General features: G+C 45.7%; 1 protein-coding gene across 4 annotated transcripts in view; it reads right to left on the reverse strand.

Annotated features, from left to right (window-relative positions):
* GRK2 (G protein-coupled receptor kinase 2) overlaps positions 1-19,345 on the reverse strand; it is a 53,092-nt gene extending 33,747 nt beyond the window's left edge. The window contains exons 1-4 of one of the 4 annotated variants that reach the window (XM_061609548.1): positions 18,478-19,345; positions 9,354-9,430; positions 1,396-1,469; positions 90-191 (exon numbers count right to left, since the gene is read on the reverse strand). In XM_061609548.1, coding sequence (XP_061465532.1) covers positions 90-191; positions 1,396-1,469; positions 9,354-9,430; positions 18,478-18,590 — 366 coding nt within the window. In that variant the 5' untranslated portion in view covers positions 18,591-19,345. Of the gene's footprint in view, positions 1-89; positions 192-1,395; positions 1,470-3,938; positions 4,402-9,353; positions 9,431-18,477 lie in introns of those variants that run through there. The other 3 variants (XM_061609549.1, XM_061609550.1, XM_061609551.1) reach the window with 3 other exon arrangements.
* Between the last annotated feature and the right edge of the window lie 847 nt (positions 19,346-20,192).

The raw sequence follows: 20,192 nt of genomic DNA on the forward strand, positions 1-20,192 counted from the left end.
GGGCGTGCTATATTTTTAAGGATTTTGATCAAGGCAATTACGAAGCAGCCGAGGGGCTTTTCAGATTCTCCTGCATTCAGGGCACTTACGTGAGAACAGGACAACAGTTCCTTCATGATGTATGTATCAAAGATCTGGCGGCTCTTAATAGCTCGATCTTCTTCGGAGTCCATCTTCTCATACTTTTTGATCTGCAAAGAATGGGGCGAGGTCACATCAGAAGTGCAAGACAATACACTTGTCTTACAGCAATGTGCTCCTTCCCACAGAGTTGACACATTCAAAGAACCCAAATGGTTGTGCTTGGAGAGTGTTCTTAAAAACCTTATCTTTTAACCATGTTTTATTATTTTGTGCATGGAGTGACAACAGGGACTGGGTAGCGGTGACCAAAATGCCATGAAAGTAGCACATATGCTAAGCCAAAGAGACAGAAAGTGGGACTACAACAGGGCTGGTCAACCTACAGCCATCCAGAAGTTTCTGGGCCACAACTCTCATCATCCCTGCCCATTGCCCATGCTGGCTGAGGCTGGTGGGAGTCCAACAACATCTGGAGGGCACCATGTTGCTGCCCTGGTCTCCTACTGGGAGGAAGGGCGGGATATAAATCTAATAAATAAACAAAATGTTGACTACCCCTGAGTTATAGGGAGAGCAGTGCACTGAAAACTCACAGGAAACATTTCCCTTTTTTTCTTTCTTCAGGGATTTTTCCCCTTTAAAGTAAGAAAGAACAAACTACCATACACATAGAAAGCATCATATCGTAAGAAAACATAAAGTACAGCAAACCTTTCTGGCTTTTGCCCCATCCAATAAAATATTTTCAAGCTTTTGTTCTCCATACAGTAGCTAGAACACTCTGCTCAAAACAAGGTTGCCAGGTCTCAACCCAGCAATTCTTTCTCTATACATTTACATTTACAGCTGAATTGAGAGATGCAGCAGCCATAATTTCTCTCAAACATTTTTTTCCTGGTCCTTTTGCTCAGCCCCTCCCTTACCTGGTGCCACGAACCAGTTATGTTATCCGGCAGGAAGGTCAAAAGGCCTGATGGGTGAAGGGAGAGGCAGGAGAAACCATGTCTGCCAGAAGTTTGAAAGGTACAATGGGGATCTCTGTCCTGATCTAGCAACCCTAATCCTAAAAGTAAGATCCTGGTCTGCGCAGAACAGCCAAAACCACCCCCATTTTCACCCCTTCAGGAAGAGACCTCTGAAAAGGCCTCCCAAAAGTCATCCCTTCATTCCAAGACTAGTTTGGGCACAAATGTCCCCCTCCCTATGTCAGAGGGGTGTTTAATCCTTTGTGTGCTGGGCCAAAGAAGGCCAGTGTGGTTTGAACACATGGAAGGAATTTCTCCCACCCCCAACACATAATCAGGGCCTCACCTCTTCATAGAATTCCACCAGTGGTTTGGCTTCCTCCACCTGATTCAGGCAGAAGTCTCGGAACAGCAGGAACCCTAAGAAATACACACATTTGTCAGCTGTAAGGGACTGGCATGCCTCTACTTCTCTCTTCAAGGTCAGCCAATTGTTCCCACCTGAATTAGCACCCCTAGAAGGTCACGGCCCTATATTCCATCTCCCATAACCTTAACATTTGCAGGACATAAAACATGTCTAATAAAGAGAATTCATGCTTGAAAAACAATTACAAAATGAAATCATCTGCAGTGCTGACTTAAGGACATGAGGCTTCCCTTGCTGGATGAGACCCAAGGACCTAATGATCAGGCACTCTGTTTCAAAAGGAGGCCAAACAAATGTCCCTGAGAAGCTCTCAAGCAGGAAGGATTGGCAAGTCATAACCTTGATGAGCTGCGCATACAAAAACACTGAGGAAGTAGAAGACAATGCAGCCACAGTTTATTCTACCATGATTTATTCCTGGTCCCTTTATTTGCCATGCAAAATAAAATTAAAAAATGGCTATGGTGTCGGGCTGATGGAAGCTCGAGCCCAATGAATATACTCAAAGGTATGTTACCGGGATAGGGAACCTGAAGCCCTCCAAACATTGTTGGACTCCAATTCCCATCTGCCCCAGCCAACATGGCCAATGATCAGGAATGATGTGGAGTTCAACAACATCCCCCAAATTTAATATATTGACTTCGGATATGGAGATTTCATTCACTTATTACATCTTATAGGTAGTGACAGATTGATCCTCTCCAAAATTAACTCATTTGATTTTTTAAAGGCATCTGAATTAGTGCCCATTAATGCCATATTTGAAAGCCAGTGTGGTGTAGTGGTTAAGGTGTTGGACTATGACCTGGGAGACCAGGGTTCAAATCCCCACATAGCCATGAAGCTCACTGGGAGACCTTGGGCTAGTCGCTGCCTCTCAGCCTCATGAAAACCCTATTCATAGGGTCACCATAAGTCGGAATCGACTTGAAGGCAGTACATTTTTACAATGCCATATTTGTTTTTATGGACAAAGCCTTTGTACCTTTAACAGCTACATAAGAGAAATAAACCAACAAGTTTGAAGCTTTTTAACGTCATACATCTTCATACTGAACAAAGTTTCACCTGGTGATTTCTGCCTGTTGCATTGCTATCAGAGGCAAAGAGCCTCCCTCTCCATAAAACTAGCAAGTGTAGATGTCTAGTTTATTTTTACAACAATAAAGGCCAGAAAGCTTCTAGAAAGAAAGCTGAGATTTCTAACAAGGCGCTTTCCAATCTTTTTATTTTGCAAAAATATAACCATTTCAGTGTCATAGGTTACATTAAATACCCCTGGGAGTTACAAGTTGCAGAGGAGGTAGGGATGAGGGAGAAATTAGATTCAGTTCTCAGTGAAAGCTGAATCTATCAGATTTTCACTTTCCGAAACAATATGAGAACTGAAACACAGCCATCCTTCAAATCTTGCATGTACCTGAATTTTGCAATGAGGTTTTCAAACCCAGTATTTACAAAAATGCATATATTGGGGAAAATGTGCATAGAAATTAATATATTAGTGAAACTAACATAAAAATACATTGTATTAGGAGAAATTGCTTCCAAAAAGTGTACGTTAGGTAAAACATCATACAAAAATGTGCGTTAGGAGAAATTCACACTAAAATGCCAAAGAAACTTAATGAGGATTTTTTTTAAAAAAAAAGCACAAATTGCTACAGAAATGTGGAGAACTGAATTTTAGACTGGAAAAATGAGAATCTGAGAGAACCCAAACTGACAGATCCTTCCATCCCTACCAGTAGGTTTGCCTCCTTTTTTTCCTGGCCTGCATGCTTCTGTGCATTTACATACAGGATAAGATCCTCACATCACTGACACTGCAATCCCATGCAAATCCATTCCGAAGTAAGCCCCACCCGAAGTTCAATTGAGCTTATTCCCAATAAAGTATTATCAGATTGCAGCCTTCATCCCTATGCCAGAAAAAGCTTCACATGCTTACGTTTGCATGCTAGGCTGCCGTTAACTGCACAAGAGCAGAGCCAGTAGAAGAAAAGAGGCAACTGTATCGCACATGCGTGCCTTAAGTCATGGGGACCCCCTGGAAAAGCTAGTCATAACTCATGCCCGAGTTGCATGTTATAGAACTTCCACAACCAAAGACACTTCCATACAGAAACATGAAAGAGATCTACTTGTTATCATAATAAGGCGTACAATTGCATGCATAACTGAAGGTACTTGCAACTTATATGATGGGTGAAGTAGCCTCTTTAGTAACCTTAAAATATATTCAAGGCAGACACAAGTCTCTCTGACTCCAGATATAGCAGGGGCGGTGAACCTGTGGCCTTCTAGATGTTGCTGGACTACAACTCCCATCATCCCGGACATTTGGCCACGTTGGCTGGGGCAGATGGGAGACCAACATCTGGAGGGTGGCAGGTTACCCGTCCCTGAGATACTGCAACTGAAAAGGGGCAGTTGAAGAGGGTTAATCCCCGCACCTGGGGAATGGCTACTGACTTCTCAAGCATACCATACACCAGCTTCCAGCTCTCCTCTCCCCCGCCCTCAGCCAGCAGAGGGGCATGCTGATCTGCATCCATGCCGGCTTGCGGCTAAACGGCTCCTGGTGCTAAGCTATTTCCCCAGTCTAAGCATGCACCATCCCCAGGTGAGAGGCGAAGTCAAGAGACTGCTGGGAGAGCAAGGAGCAAAGGAGTGCAAGGGGTGGGGGTGGGGAAATGAAAGCGGGACATATCATGAGGAAACCACAAGTGGGTGTGGGTGTGGGAGGAAGCAAGAGTGTTTCCTGCCGGGGCAGGGTGTAGTAACTGAAAGGGGAAACAGCCTTGCAAGCAGATGCCTGGCTCAGGAGGGAAGGCAGCCCAGGATCTCCCAATGAGTCCTTAGCAGCAACCACTGAAGCCTCCCTAACCCCTGCTTTCCTCCTCCTCTTTATCCAGATGCTCCCACAGCCTTCATCCATCTATTCCTAATCAGGGCTTCTAGAGCAGTCCACTTTTGAAACAGGACCAAATGGCCGGGTGTGGGGTTTTATTTCCCTCTGCTTCCTGGCAGCCTTCTGTGTCTTTAACAAAATGATAGGCACAAAGTCAGCGGGGAGAGTATCATTCCATCTATTAGAGAGGAAGCGCTTTATGGGCTGCTTTTTTTAATCCTCAGACAGCTGGAACTGTGCCAGAAAAAGCTGGCCCTCCTACTTTCCAAAGGGCTTCTGTAACTTTCAGAGCCGCACAGAAGGGGAAATGCCACCAGGTGCAGATTCTCTACTCGCTAGAGTAGTACTGTGATGGGAAAACCTGCAGGGTGACATTGTACTTGCTATGCAACTCTTAAAGGCCCAGGAGCCCACCAAGGGTCTGTGGGTTTGGAATCCTCAGGGCAGGGGTGGGGAGCCTTTTGCCACTTGAGGGCCACACTCCCTTGTGGGCAACCTTATGGAGGCCACACTCTCGGGGTTGGCCGGGGGAAGAGGCACAAGTGGCCAGAGCAATGGATGGAGCTTTTACCTTTGTATTGTAAGCTACATTTCAGCTGTGCAGACGTCAGAGGTTTCTACATATAAGCACATACACACCTCTCCATCCGGGAAAGCAAGAGGCATTGCCATGGTTAAGCCCTCAAAGCAGAGTTGGAGTAGGTCCAGCACGGGGTGTGGCCTGGCCTGGGATATGTGGTGGCCCAAGGAGAGGCCAGAAAGAGTGGCCAGAGGGCCACACGTCTCTGAGCCTGAGAGTCCCCACCCCTGCCCCAGAAGGAGAGCATCCCCATGTGTTAGCCAGTCCAAATGCTTTAAACTCTCTTGCTTTCCAATATCCCTCATGCGAAGCAAACATCCCCTCAAATTGCAAAGGGAAGATGGAACAGGAACCACCGCAGGCCACACAAGAGGAAGCAGAATTTCTTCACTGACCTCAGCAGCACCCCCTTCCCCAATTCATTTGGACAGCTCTCAGCTTGTCTCCTCACAGCGGGGCTGGGGAGAAGGCAGATTGCAATCTACTGGTAGATCCCTGGGTGAATTGCAGTAAAGCACCGTGGGTTTCTGACTCCTAGTAGTTTGACAGCGAGCAAAAGAAAAATGATCCCACCCACCCCCCAATCCAAGTTAGGCTGCTGAAATGAAGAAAGCTAGCAAGGAGTGGGCTTTTGCACCAAAGGACTGTCAGGGCCCATCCATACCTAACTGCAAAATCCACGTTTTCCATATTCAGTTGTGGCCTCGAGATCCATACATGTCCTGTTTGTGGTCGGATTATGGTGAAAACCCAATTATCCATACATGTGGGCTTTTGTTTTGTTTTACCTAGGGGCCGCTGTCCTAAGTCCACCCCTTTTCAGTGATTGGTCCATAACAGTCATTAGCTTTTTTGGAAGAGCGCAGAAACATATCTTTTTTAAAAATTCCCACACATGTACAGGCTTGTGGATGTGCAAAAGGGCAACCTTAATGCCCCCCCCCACGTGCAAGCAAAATAAACGTCTGGCTTGTTACATGTAACATAGTGCATACTAAGAATGGAAGCCGCTGGTTACTCCCGATTCCACTGAATTTGTCAAACTGAGAGGCAAATCCTTTTCCGTGTTTGATTGTTTCCCACTATCTCCTGCCATTACCGTTTTGAAAGGGCTGCCCAGTGCACCCACCAAATCTCCTCTTCACGCTTCCTCCGCTCAAATTGTATTAGATCCTCCACCGCCCACCATGTGAGAAAGCAAGAGATCATCTGTCATTCGGTTTCAAGTTAGCAAAGGGAGGACCCAGATTAGTCAGTTTCAGGCTCGGAGGAAAAGAACACAACTTACAGTGCATGTGCTCACACACACAGACACACAGAGAGCGAGCGAGCGAGAGTGCTGCCTGCCTGGCTCTTTGGCTCCCCCTCCCATCCCCATCAGATGTTGGGCAGGAAAAGAGAGGCTCTGCCTGCTGCTGGATCGGCTGCAGGATCAATGCCACATTAAAGTACTAAAGCTTGCTCCTCTCCCCCGCCCTCCCACTATGAGCCCAAGAAAGCTTAGTTAAAAACCTCTTCCTTTAAACTCTGTGTCTTCAATGAATTGTTTGTGTTATATCGCAAAATAGCTTTTAAACATTTGATTGCAAAATAGTAGTTTTTTATTTATTTATTTAATTAAGCTTATATACCGCCCGACTAGCAACAGCTCTCTGGGCGGTGAACATTAAAAATACAATAAAAATAACACAATACAGTATATCACAATACAAAACTGTACAAAAAACTGTACAGTCTAAAATCAAAATATAATAATTTAGAATTAACAGGAATTAAAATGCCTCAGAGAAGAGAAAGGTTTTAACCTGGCACCGAAAAGATGATAGTGTCGGCGCCAGGCGCACCTCCTCGGGGAGACTATTCCATAGTTCGGGGGCCACCACTGAGAAGGCCCTAGATCTTGTCACCACTCTCCGGGCTTCCCTATGAGTCGGAACCCGGAGGAGGGCCTTCGTAGTAGACCATAGTGTACGGGCTGGTTCATATCGGGAGAGGCGTTCCGACAGATATCGTGGTCCCGCGCCGTATAAGGCTTTATAGGTAAGTACCAACACTTTGAATCTGGCCCGGAAGCATATTGGAAGCCAAACCAATGCAATACAGTTACAGAAGCTAGAAGGAGGAAGCACCCCAGTTCAGTACCAGAAGCAGGAATGTACTGTAAGCATGGAGCAGGAGGTGTGGACAGAGGGTCGGTCCAACTTCAGTACCAGAAATGCAACTGGCCATTAGGGGGAAGGAGACAGGGGACCTGGCATGTGACAAAGGAATACCCATGGACAGCCAATTGCAGGAAAAGTCTGCAGCATTGCGTCCGAGCGCACAGACGTTAATGCGATTGATTATCGATACAGGAAAGCATATCGGTTTTTCAGTTGTATTTCTAATGTGGATTTGTGAATGCGAAAATCCGTACTAGCTTGCAACATCATATGGACAACAGTGACTTAATGAGGACACAAAGCAATAACACTGCAGATTGTACAGTTGTACGGTCTGGCTCTAAGTTCAGTTCTGGTACTGAAAACAAATTCCTAGGCTCAAAGTGTGCACAGAAGCACGCTTAGTCCATTAATTCTACCTGCATGTCTTTTGCATCTGGCCCTGATCTTGGATCTTGGGAGTTCTAGGAAAAGACAAAAGTAGATCCAACAAGCCTGACGTCTGCCCACCTTTATAACACCAGCCTGGGATGCAAAACTGACCAGACCTAAAACAAGCATAAGGGCTTCTTTAGCTTATTTTGAACAAGATAATTTTGGCTGATGCAGTGTTCATCACCCTTGTAGAACTATGCCTTCAACAAACTGCAGCTTCCAAAATTCCATCTCCTATTGTTGTTGTTACTGTTATGTGCCTTCGAGTCGACTACAACTTATGGCGACCCTATGAATCAGCGACCTCCAAGAGCATCTGTTGTGAACCACCCTGTTCAGATCTTGTAAGTTCAGGTCTGTGGCTTCCTTTATGGAATCAATCCATCTTTTGTTTGGCCTTCTTCTTTTTCCACTCCCTTCTGTTTTTCACAGTATTATTGTCTTTTCTAGTGAATCTTGTCTTCTCATGATGTGTCCAAATTATGATAACCTCAGTTTCATCATTTTAGCTTCTAGTGATAGTTCTGGTTTAATTTGTTCTAACACCCAATTATTTGTCTTTTTCGCAGTCCATGGTATGCGCAAAGCTCTCCTCTAACACCAGATTTCAAATTAGTTGATTTTTCTCTTATCCGCTTTTTTCACTGTCCAACTTTCACATCCATACACAGAGATCAGGAATACCATGATCTGAATGATCCTGACTTTAGTGTTCTTTGTATTTGAGGATCTTTTCTAGTTCTCTCATAGCTGCCCTCCCCAGTCCTAGCCGCCTTCTGATTTCTTGACTATTGTCTCCATTTTGGTTAATGACTGTGCCAAGGTATTGATAATCCTTGACAAGTTCAATGTCATTGTCAACTTTAAAGTTACATAAATCTTCTGTTGTCATTACTTTAGTCTTTTTGATGTTCAGCTGTAGCCCTGCTTTTGTGCTTTCCTCTTTCACTTTCATCAGCATTCCTTTCAAATCATTACTGGTTTCTGCTAGTAATATGGTATCGTCTGCATTATCTTAAATTATTGATATTTCTCCCTCCAAATTTCACACCTCCTTCATCTTGGTCCAATCCTGTTTTCCGTATGATATGTTCTGTGTATAGATTAAACAAATAGGGTGATAAAATACACCCGTCTCACACCCTTTCCAATGGGGAACCAGTCAGTTGCTCCATATTCCGTCCTTACAGTAGCCTCTCGCGCAGAGTATAGGTTGTGTATCAGGACAATCAGATGCTGTGGCACCCCCATTTTTTAAAGCATTCCATAGTTTTTCATGATCTACACAATCAAAGGCTTTGCTGTACAGTAATCTATAAAGCTCCCTCTCCTATGCTTCTGTTAAAAGGTACAGGATTGCTGGCTTTCTTTCCATTGGGTTGCCCTAGAGACAGAGAACTGCTACCTCCTGATCTGAATGAAGAAGGTGGGCACTGGGCTTTTCCATGGCTGGACAGTAAACACAAATTCAGGAGGTGGGCATTCCCTGATCTCCAGTGCAGCAGCAGTGATGAAAGAAGCTAAATCTACAGCATCTCTCCCTGCCACAAAGCACAGAAGCACTTTTCAAGCCAGGAGCTGGACCCCTGAGGGGAAAGGACAAAATCAGATGCCAAGCAACCAGCCTTCACAAGAGTTCTGCAGATATCCAATCCCACCAGCCACCGCCACCGCCCTCCCAGTGATATTTCCTCCCTCTGCTGTGGCTCCTCGTTCACCGGACTGCAGACAGGCTTGTGTTGCCTGAACTCATGACCCCCACATAGGCTCTGCTACTCACCAATCTTCTGAGAAAATATCTTGTCAAAGGTCACCTCGCCCCGATCTTCCAAGTATTTCTGCATAACGCTGCGGATGCTGCCAAGAGAGAAGGCACGTGAGGGAAGTTAACTTTTCAGCTTGGCTTATCCTCTCACCAGAGACTCTTCCCTTAAAGCAGGGGAAGGGAACTTCTGTCCCTCCCAAATGTTGCTGGACTCCATCTCCCATAATCCCTGACCACTGGCCTGATGGAAGGTGAAGTCCGTCAACATCCAGAGGACCACAGGTTCACCACCCCTGCCTTAAAGACAAGAAAAGAGCTGCACAGTATCTTAAACACCAGCAAACTTTGTATTTAAAGTACTATAAAATTCATTGTTGTTTCTGCTGCCACAGGCCAAATATGATCAGAGAAAGCCTGATGATAAGACACTTATCGTAAAGACTGGGGTGTCAGCAGGCTCCAGCACTGGATATCCCACATTTCACTCATGGATTAAGACCAACGAGACCTTTAAAGGAGAGTGTGTTCCTATCCGGGGCTTAACTGGAACTGGATACAGAAAGATCACAGAGGCAGGCTGTCATCCTAGCAGATGAGTGAACAGAGGCTTGTTTTTTGTCTTAAAGAAGAGCTGGTTCTCTTAGAATAGCATTTATTTATTACATTTATACCCCGCCTTTCTTTTCGTGATAGAAACCCAAGACGGCTTACATATGGTTCCCACGCAGTCTCCCATCCAGGCACTGACCAGACCTGACCCTGCTTAGCTTCAGCAGGGAGCGGGCCTTATGTGCCTTCAGACCATCTACATCTGGGCAACTTGGAACAAAAGCCAGTTAAAAAGTCTAAACAGAAAATGCAGGGTTTTTTTTTTTAAAAAAGAGGGGGATGGCCTTAATGTGGGTAGATAACTAGGCTCCTGGCTAGAGAAGCAGAGGAACTAATACACGGGATCTTGGAAGCATTGCTCTGAACTGATTCAACTTTGTTAAATGCAAGGTTTGTTTTATCCTTCTAATTGGTTAATCTAAAAAGTGACTGGGAAAGAGACACATACAATACCAAGCAAGAAATTGGTAAGACAAGACTACCCTTTGGGTTGAGAACAAACCTAAAATTTCAAGGTCCAAGAGTACACTGACTAATCTCAAAGAGAAGTTGGCAAGACTTGCTAGCTGGCAGCTTGAAAATGCTATGGCCAGTCTGGCCGTGAGAGTCATGTTGGGTTAATGTATTACAAAGGACTGGAACTCTCTTTTGGAGCTGTATGCCATCTTTTAGAGTTGGGCTATGACCTGTTTTCTCCTGTGGATATTAACTGGTTAAGCAGCACACACAGCCCTTCTATGGAGAAACTTTTAGTCCCTTCAGAGCAGGCAGCTGAATTTCTTGAGGATGTTCCCACATATGAGCATTCATATCCTGCTCAAGATGCCTTGGTGCTCTCCTACCACTTAAGCAGAGCCTACTGGATCAGGCCAGTGACCCATCTTGTCCAGCATCCTGTTCTCACAGTGGCCAACCAGATGACTATGAGGAGCCTGCAAGCACTCTTTCCACTTGTGATTCCCAGCATACTGCCTCTGATAATGGAGGTAGAAATCTTAACTGTAAGTGCACTTATTTGGAAATTTCACTGAACTGCTTTCAACAATTTGCTCCTAATGGTTTTTACCTGGAAGGAAGCCCCATTGACTTCAAGGATATTTACTCCCAAGGATGTATCCTTTAATTTACAGCATTGGTACATTTCTAAATGGAAGCTTCGGTAAGAGGTACTTGTCAGATGATGGAAGATGCAGATTACTGTATCACTTGACTAGTGTACTGAGTCAGCATTCCTGACACCCACAATACAGACTGACAGTCCGGATCCTCATGCGATTTGCAATGAACGAGGAGCAGTGCCAATGGCACAGTAATTATGAAAATGCTGTGACTCTAGTACCAACCTTCTGTGTTTGTACGTCTTGCATGGGGTACTTTGCTACCGTAGTAAGAGAGAAACATCTATCTGAAAGTGCTTTCAGGTCCAATTTATGCAATAATCAATCAATTGGTAAAGCTTTCTCAGATCAGTGTTCCTCAGCCTGGTGCCCTCCAGATGCTGTTGCACTCCAACTTCCATCAGCCTTAACTAGCATGGCCAACAGGCAGTGATGATGGGAGTTTGGGGTCCTGCAACATCTGGAGGACACGAGGTTGGGAAAGGTTGTCTTGGCTTATTCCATTTCAGGCTGGAGGTGAGAGATTGGGGTTAAAAGTTTTGAAAGCTCCCAAGTTGAGTGAGAAAACTCTTCAGAGAAAATGAGCCCTTTTCCCTTGTCATGCATACTTCTGTTCTAGAGTTACAAGTGGGAGACTAGTCAAACATACATCTCCCTCCTACCCAGCCTGAAATGGTGTAGTCCGGGAGAGGGGAGGAGCCATTGCTCAAGTCTGCTGACAGAATAAACAGCCCTTCATTCTGGGTACCTTTCAAATAACTGAAGGCAAAGGGACCTGGATCGGCCACTGCATCCTCCCTAAACAGTAATGGAAAGGAGTTCTCTGTTCACCATTGCCCAATATGGTTTGCAAAGTAGTAGGAATAACCTTGGCTGCTGCAGTCTATGGATTAAAGTCTGAGCCTGGGAAATGAGATGATGGGCTGGCTCTGACTGCGGCTTCTGTGGTGGAGAAAGTACTTCCTCACACAGCACATAGTTAAACTATGGAATTCACTCCCACAAAAGGCAGGGATGGACACCAACTTGGATTACTTTAAAAGAGGACGAGACAAATTCATGGAGGATAAGACTATTAATGGCTACCAGCTCTGCCTTCATAGTTGGAGGTGGTATGCTTCTCAATACTAGTTGCTGGAAACTGCAGGAGGGGAGAGTGTTCTTGCACTCAGGTCCTGCTTGAGGGTTTCCTATGGGCAACTGGTTGGCCACTATAAGAACAGGATGCTGGGCTAGATGGCCATTGGCCTGATCCAGCAAGCTCTTCTTATGTTCTTATGTAAATGGTACTAAAGGTGCCATGGGAGTTTAATGCAGAGGATGCCTCTAAGCGAAAAGTGTGTCTGAATTGATAGGACACTTTTCAGCTGTTCTCACTGGGGAGTAGAGTGCAGACAATTTTTTTTCTTGGATTCTGGGCAATAAGTACCAGGAACAACCATGTTTTTCCATTCCTAGTGATTTATTTCCAGGGCATTGTGAAATAGGATGTACTTCTCTTGTACAGACTGAACATGTCTTTCTTTTCAGGGGTTCCTGCTCCTAAAACTTGTGACCCACAGAAAAAAAAAGACCCCTATGATTGAGATGGGAGGGTAGCGGGAGGAGGATGGATGGTTGTATAACTGTGTTTCTGGTGCCTGTTGCTGTTATGGGACTGGGATAATATATCTCAAGCATCTCCATGACAACTCTCTTCAGGGGGCAGGTCCAGTTGAATGATAGCATTAATATTATTACATAAAGTGCCTTGTGTAGCAAAGGACTTAACACTCATCATCTGGTTATTCTCACAGTATCCTGGTTAAGGTAGGCAAGTCAATATCATTATTCCCTTTACGGCAGCAGTTCAGATACTTGAACTTGGGCCCCATAGCTTCAAACCAAGGGTTGCCAACATGGTGGCCTCCAGATGTTGTTGCTCCATGGGATGATGGGAGGTGTAGCCCAACAACATCTGGGGGGCACCAGGTTGGCTACCCCTGTTCAAAACCATAGCTCCATGTAAAAGCAGCACAGCTGAACTTAGACCAGGCTTCTACAAAGTAACTAGCCTGTTCACTTGTGGTGAACAAACATGTGCTCTAGGCAATCAGAAAAGGAAGGTTTAGAAAAGATGATTGTTTTAAGCTACAAGCATGTATGTGCAGTTTAGAAGGCTGGAATAAAACCACTGTGAGCTTGCAAATTTTGTATCAAGACTGATTTAGGCCCTTCCAAGAAGTCAGTCGCTGATATTTGCTTCAGCTCAGGTTTAAGAGAACTGGTTCTGTTGCCTCAGTTTTCCCCCTTAGTAAAGTAGGGCGCTAGATAACAACAGAGGAGGACTACTGAGAATGTCAGCTCCCTCGAGTTCTTCTTGCACAGAGACTTAATGAGAGGCAGTTACTACTAAAAATAATCAGCCAGCTGTTGACAATGCTCTTGTTCGCTTAAAGGCCAATGGGGAGGAAGTGGGAAGTTGCCTGCTACTATCCCTGGGCATTGGAGCTGGTTTATTATTACTATTATTACTTTCTTTATGCTCTTGTAGATTGGAAGACTAGAGAGCCTGACTTCAGGGAACACTGGCTGGCTTTATATCTAAGCACAGAGAAAGGAAATGAATGTACAGAAAATAGTTTGGTTCTCTGAACAGGAAAAACAACAATGTGTAGTGCAGCAACCAGCAAAGGATAAACTTCCCTTAACCCCCTGTCTTAATCTTCCCCTCTTCCCCCGCCCCCTCTTCAACAAGCAGGATTCTCTCCTCTCACAAATGCCATAACCACCTTCGCTCTGACACATTTTGAGCCCCTCTATATAACCTGTAGAAAAAGGCAGAGATGCAGTAGGTTGTTACAGAGATCAGGTACCAGGTTGCCCTGACTCTCATTTTGTGCTGCAGTTGCTTACTTTGCAACCAATCCAAATAGTCTACAACCAAAGGTGACACCATTTCCTGGCAGCCACACCAGAGAGACAGCTCTTCATTGATGTTGGGGTTTGACTTTGGTGGGAGGGACATGAGACACTACACCACGCAAAGGGCCAGCTAGAAGGTTGCTTGGGCAGGAAGTGCAGTGTATCACAGCCTATTGAAGAAGACTGGTGGGAGTGATTTAGAGTGAGGGTGCTCCACAGGAGGAATGGTAGGAGGCCTCCTTTCTCTGTCACATGATTTTGCTCTACATGATGTACAGCAGGGATGGAGGATGACCTGTGGCCCTCCAGATGTTGTTTGACTAGAACTTCCATTGTCCCTGCCCATTGGCTATGCTAGCTGGGGCTGATGGAAGCTGGAGTCCAACAACATCTGGAGGGCCACAGATTAGCAACCCCTGATGTAGAGCAACAGTGTATCAGACTAAGCCCAGGAAACCTGGGCACAACTACACACGCAGACATGAAGCTCACTGAGTGACTGTGGGTTAGTCAAGCACATTCACTTAGTCTAACCTATTTCACATATGTTTGTGGCCTTCAGCATATTTGGAGAGAAGTGGGATACAATGTAATAAACAAAACTTTAGACACCTCCATCCCCCAACTGTTAAGAGTTCAAAGTGATTCCGATGGGCCTCTTGGAATGTCTGTGTTGAATCTTCATAGACATTCCAAGAGGGACTAAACACAGTCCTCCACTCCAGTTCTTTAGGATCATGGGAAGTGTGGCCCCAGCTCCTAGCCACTGTGAGCTTGACTGATGGGAAACCCAGACTGAAATCCTCACTTGCCTATAAATCTCATTGAGTAGCTCTGTCTAAGTTATTGTACCTCAATTTTATCTACCTCAAGGGGTGGTTGTGAGGATAAAATGATATCTCTAAACTCCATAAAGGCCAAGTCAGATACAAATGTAATAAAAGTAGAACATTCCTGCTCTTGCAGTAAGGCTCAAGGATGCAGCCCCTGCAGCAGCTTTCAGAGGTATTGTTAGGGATGGCCCGGGGATGTTGAGCTTCAGGTCATTTGCATTGGACTCTGGCTCTCCTGCTCTTTTCTCTCTTTTAAAAAATGTTTTATTTTACTGGTTTGCTGGACGCACTGCAAAGTGCAATGCTGGTGAGACCCAGATACTCGCCATCTTAAATACACATAAATTAGCATATACAAATGTTATGCAAATATGTGTCATTGGCCTGAGCCCTGAGTTCCTTAAGCATCTTGCAGCACCCATGGCAACTTTACTGATGTTTTTCTTTTCACAACAGGGATGGGAAACCTGGGGCCCTCCAGATATTGCTGGACAATAACTCCTCAACCATTGGCCATGCTATCTGGAGCTGATGGGTTCTGGAGTCCACCAACATCTGGAGGGCACTAGGTTCCTCACCACTGCTCTAAAATCCCTGTCTTGCTATTATTCCAATCCTGGACTACTACCTGAGGATGTATCTGCACTTTCATTTCAGTACAAGAGATAACCCAGGAAGAATAAAGCTCTATCTACCAATGTGATTTATATTAAATTTCCTTATGTTTCAAGATGCCCATAAACAAAAACAACTGGAAGCCACTACCCACGAAGAAATGGTGATGAAAGATAGAGTGTGCTGGGCCACACTGCTTGTGGTTTCCATAAGTCTCGCCTTACTATGTAGTGTTGTGTCTGAGAGCAAGCAGCCCATCTCCGAGGAACATGACATTGTCATTTGTGAACAGGACTATGTCTGTTGTGCAAAGATAACATCATCCAATGCAAGGAGAGAAATTAGTCCTGGGCACAAAAATTAGAATCTTGCAAATGTTTAAGTCCTTTTTATCTACAACTGTGTGTGTGTGTAAAGACAGGTCAAATACCCAAATCTGGGAGCAGGGAGAGGATGAATCAAATTTTGAGCAGTCAAGGAGTAGGTCTTCTGTGCCCTGCACTGCTTCCCCACACCCCCATGACAGCCAGAAATAGAATACATTATCCAAGAAATAAATCTGCAAACATTCTTGATTTGCACATTTTAGTGAAAAACATGCACTCTGCTCACCACCCAATCCCAATTTCCTTCACCACGTGATTTCTGCTGGGAAGTGTCAAAGGATCTACACATTTTATGTGCTCAGATTAGGGGAACGAAGAATTTCTTCACCCTCTGCTCATATATTACATTCTTCTCAAGCCTAGCCAATTCTGGAATTTCCCTGTGTTTCCTCCCCCGCCCCCGCTGCCCCAAATTAGCTTCCAGTATTAAGTTAATGGGGCCACACTTAAAAAATCGGAGGGGTTCCCACAGTAAAATGGGCAGAAGAGATGCATCCGATCTTCCCTAACTAAAGAGAATAACTACTCTCCAATATCTGCTATCAGCAGATGTCTTAAATCCACACCAGTGGACTTCTGCACACATCCTTGACATCCCCAAGTTTTCCTTATCATTCCTGCCTAACAGTATACTTCTGCCCATCAGTAAGCTTCCCTGTTATGACTAGGACAAGACCTCACTGTAGGCCTCTCAATCCCTAATCTTCTTCCAAATCATAGTCTTGCTTCCCTAATTGGCAATCTGACCCCTTAGTTGTTGTTGTGGGCTTTTTTTGCTCTTCTTATTAAATTCCTCTACCTCACAAGTACATCCTACTATATTTAGATTTACAGTCAATATCCTCTCTCTCTCTTTTGTACTCCCTTTCCTGCCCCCAAATAGATGGCTACTGGGCTGGGAAAACTGAAGGCCTTGCTGGTGTGTTTAGAGGAGAGAGGAAAGGAGCCAACAGTGACACTGTCCAAATAAGCTTGGCCTGCTTCTGCTATGGAACGAGATGAGGGAAGGGCAAGAGGGCACTTAACAGGACTTAAATGCTGCTATCCCAAGACAGTCAAACTGTACTCAGGGATGCGACTCAGGCGGTGGGGGGTGTCAGTGAACAGCTATTAGCTGAGAGATGTGAAGCAAGTGAAGAGGCTGCTATTTGGGGCACCCATCGTAATCCCCAAATCATTTCCTTCTAAGGCTATGGAACGTCACCTGAAGTTCCCATGTGGGCAATTCCATCCTGAAACCAGGAACCATGTGAAAAAGAGTCCAGAGGCTGCTGGGAATTCAGGCATTGCCATGGTAACACATCTGTATCATGCTCTGAAAGAGCTGCAGCCATTTCTTGCTGAAAGGGGTCCTTTTGATCTTCCTCAGAGATCCAGCCTTCAATGGCAGGGAAGCAGGGAGAAGTTCTGTTTGAATAGATTTCTCCCTCAGTGGAGAGAAGCCCAAGGTTATTGGCTGGAACGTGGAAAGGGTAGGATAGGCCAAATGTCACATGGAGGTGGGAGGGAAGGAGAGAGGAAGGCCTATGCTTGCCCACGTGTTGAGGTGCAGGATGCCTGTCAGGCCCAGCCTGGCTGCTGTTGGTAACTGCTGCTGGGAAGCAGAGTTAAGGGTTGATCAAACTAACCGTGACCCTTTGACCCAACTGGATGACCAGTTGGAATTCTTTGAGTGAATACTCCCACTTGTGTCTCCTGGCAAGGAAAATACCCTTACATTAAGCAGAACTTCTGCCAAACACATTTCCCCTTATCTGCCCTCAAGAAAATTGCAACTGGATGACCTTGCTGTACATTGCACAGGCTTGTGCAGCCCCAGTTCCCCCCTGAGGTCAGGGCAACCACAAGGTGGGCAAAGGCTTGAGTCCTATTTGCAATCACACTACCAAGCCACAGCACTGGAGAGATATACTGATAACAGGAGCCCTCCTTGCTCTTGTGGGTAGCATTCTGAGAGATTCTTTTGCACAAGCCCCATTGCCTGTACAAGCACATTTTCAGAAAACAGAAGAGAGTGGTTAGGGCATCATGAGAAAGACCCCAGGCACTGCCAGAGCCATACTGTATGTTCCTCATAATATATAGTAGCACAGATGCAGGAAAGGTCAGAAAAGCACTATGTAGGCATATATACAGCCTGGTCTATTAGTCTGTCTCTCTGCTGGGGTTAACACAGTTGCAGATATTAGACAGGCACAGTGAGAAACTCTCTCTCTCTCTCTCTCTCTCTGTGTGTGTGTGTGTTGGGGTGGTGAAATTGTGACGTGTAGATTAGGAAAAATAAGGAGGATTTCTTCCTCTATAAACATGGGCTTGCTGCTGTAAGCGGTGGGGGGGTAAATGCTATCCAGAGATCTGGGCCGAATGAAGAATCAGGAAGCAAAGACAGGACACTCTGACAATCCATCAACATGCCCACTGTAATAACGCAACCACGTACGCGGAAAGATGCTGCTTTGGCGAGCCCTCCCCCAATCCTATATGGACGAGGTAGATCAAGATTCCTTCTATCTCAGGCTAGGGGAAGTTGGCTTGATCAATTTTAAAAGAGTAAAGCTAACATACATATATACATTAATGCGCGCGCGCGCGCACGCACACACACCCCACATACACACAGCCCATCCTGACCCAGCCGTGTCTCACGCCGCACCTGCCCACCCCCTCGGCTCACCTCGGCTCAGGTAGTACAATCTTCTTGCTCGCTCTGGCTGCCGGGGTAGATTTACTTTTCTCCATAGCCATCAAATAGCTCACATCGGCGAGCACAGCTTCCAAGTCGGCCATCTTGCCAGGAAATATTTCTTCTGCTTTCCTTTTTCACAATCAATTCTCTTATTATTCCCGCGGCCTCTGCGGCTCCCTCACCGCCTCCTCCTCCTCTTCCTTGTCGGGATGTGTGTGTCTGTATGTGTGCCTGTGTTGGGGGGGAGGAGGAAAGGAGAGGGGATCTGCCCCCCCCAACCTCTCTTACAAACAGACCCACATGATGCCCGTGCAGAGAAGCAACGTTCCTTCCTTATTTTCTGGGCTGCTGCTTTGCCCCCCTGCTCACTGCTATTGGCTTCCTTTCCTCCAGGGCTCTGTGTGTGTGTGGTGTGTGTGTGCGCGTGTGCAGGGAGGGCTGCCGAGGCCGCTGCTGTTGCTCTTGCTGCCTGTCAACGCGGATCGGCGGCGCAAGGGGCTGCTGCTTTTGAACTCGATCGCTGCTTTATCTGTCACTGATTTTCTTTCTGTGTCCGCTTGTTGCCATTAGGCAAACTCGGAGAGGACGCCGTAGGAAAAGCAGCCCTCCCCCCAAGTGCAGGATGTATCAGTATCAATGCACTGATAAATGGCGAGAGCGGATCCGAAACTCGCACGTTCCCTCCTCTTTCTCCTCCTGCCCGTATCTGGTTTTGTTTTTCTGCAGGGGCAAACAACTCCGGGGCCCACACGCAGCTTCTGGCTTTCCCTTAAGTCGCTCTTGGTCCAGCTTAAAGCAGCAGCCACCCGAATGGAAGCCTGCTTTGTACACACTCACATCACAGAAAGTTCGTCGCCCGATGCCGCCCTCTAGAGACGGAGGGCAGACTTGCAGCCTGCTTGGCGTAGGCCGGGTTTTTAGACCATTTCGATTCAGGCGCAGCCCGAGGCAGTGCGTTGCAGGGGGTGCTCAAATCGAGAAACGCTCGGAGGCCTAACGGGCCATTTCACTTCACCACTGCCTTAAGCAGTGCCCAGTAAGTACATCCTGTAGCATCCTACATTTGAAGTAAAGAGTTTCGAGACAGAGGAGATTAGGTACAAGATTATTTTACGTATGCGAAGGAAATTCATCATATCTGAGCACACTATATATACGAATGAGGCATGCGGGGGGGGGTTATTGGTAAAAGTAGCGGGGCCTGCTAATAAGAATTAAAGATGCAGACGAAACAGCCCTTTGATACCTTAGAACCTAGCACATTGGTCTTCAAAGGGCCAAAAGACGGACTGTTTTTGGTACAAGAGACTAACAGCTGCCTCTCTGAAATTTGTAAAGATTAAAATTCAGTAGCAAACTTATTCTCAAGACAAAAAGACTGTCGTTTGCTTGACTGATTGGTGCAAATCTGGAAGAAGATCAACAATGCTGGGTAAAAATTCAGTGTGTTCTTGTTCGCACACTGTAGGTTTAGTGAGTGTACATGTTTCAAATACACTATGCAGTAGGCCTCGTTTCCTTTGTGCTGGGGTGCTGGTATGCTGAGAATATGCTCAGAATATCCTTGATATGCTGAGAATATCCTGCATAAGGACTGGTACGGTTCAGTTTTCTTTGTGTGTTAAGTTTCAGCTTTGAGTACAAACACCAGGTCCTGGGTTCATGTAGGTTTTTGCCTTGTCCTTTTTTGCCTTGTCCTTTTG

This window comes from Rhineura floridana, chromosome 2 (genome assembly GCF_030035675.1).
Source record: "Rhineura floridana isolate rRhiFlo1 chromosome 2, rRhiFlo1.hap2, whole genome shotgun sequence".
NCBI classification, from domain to species: Eukaryota; Metazoa; Chordata; class Lepidosauria; order Squamata; family Rhineuridae; genus Rhineura; species Rhineura floridana.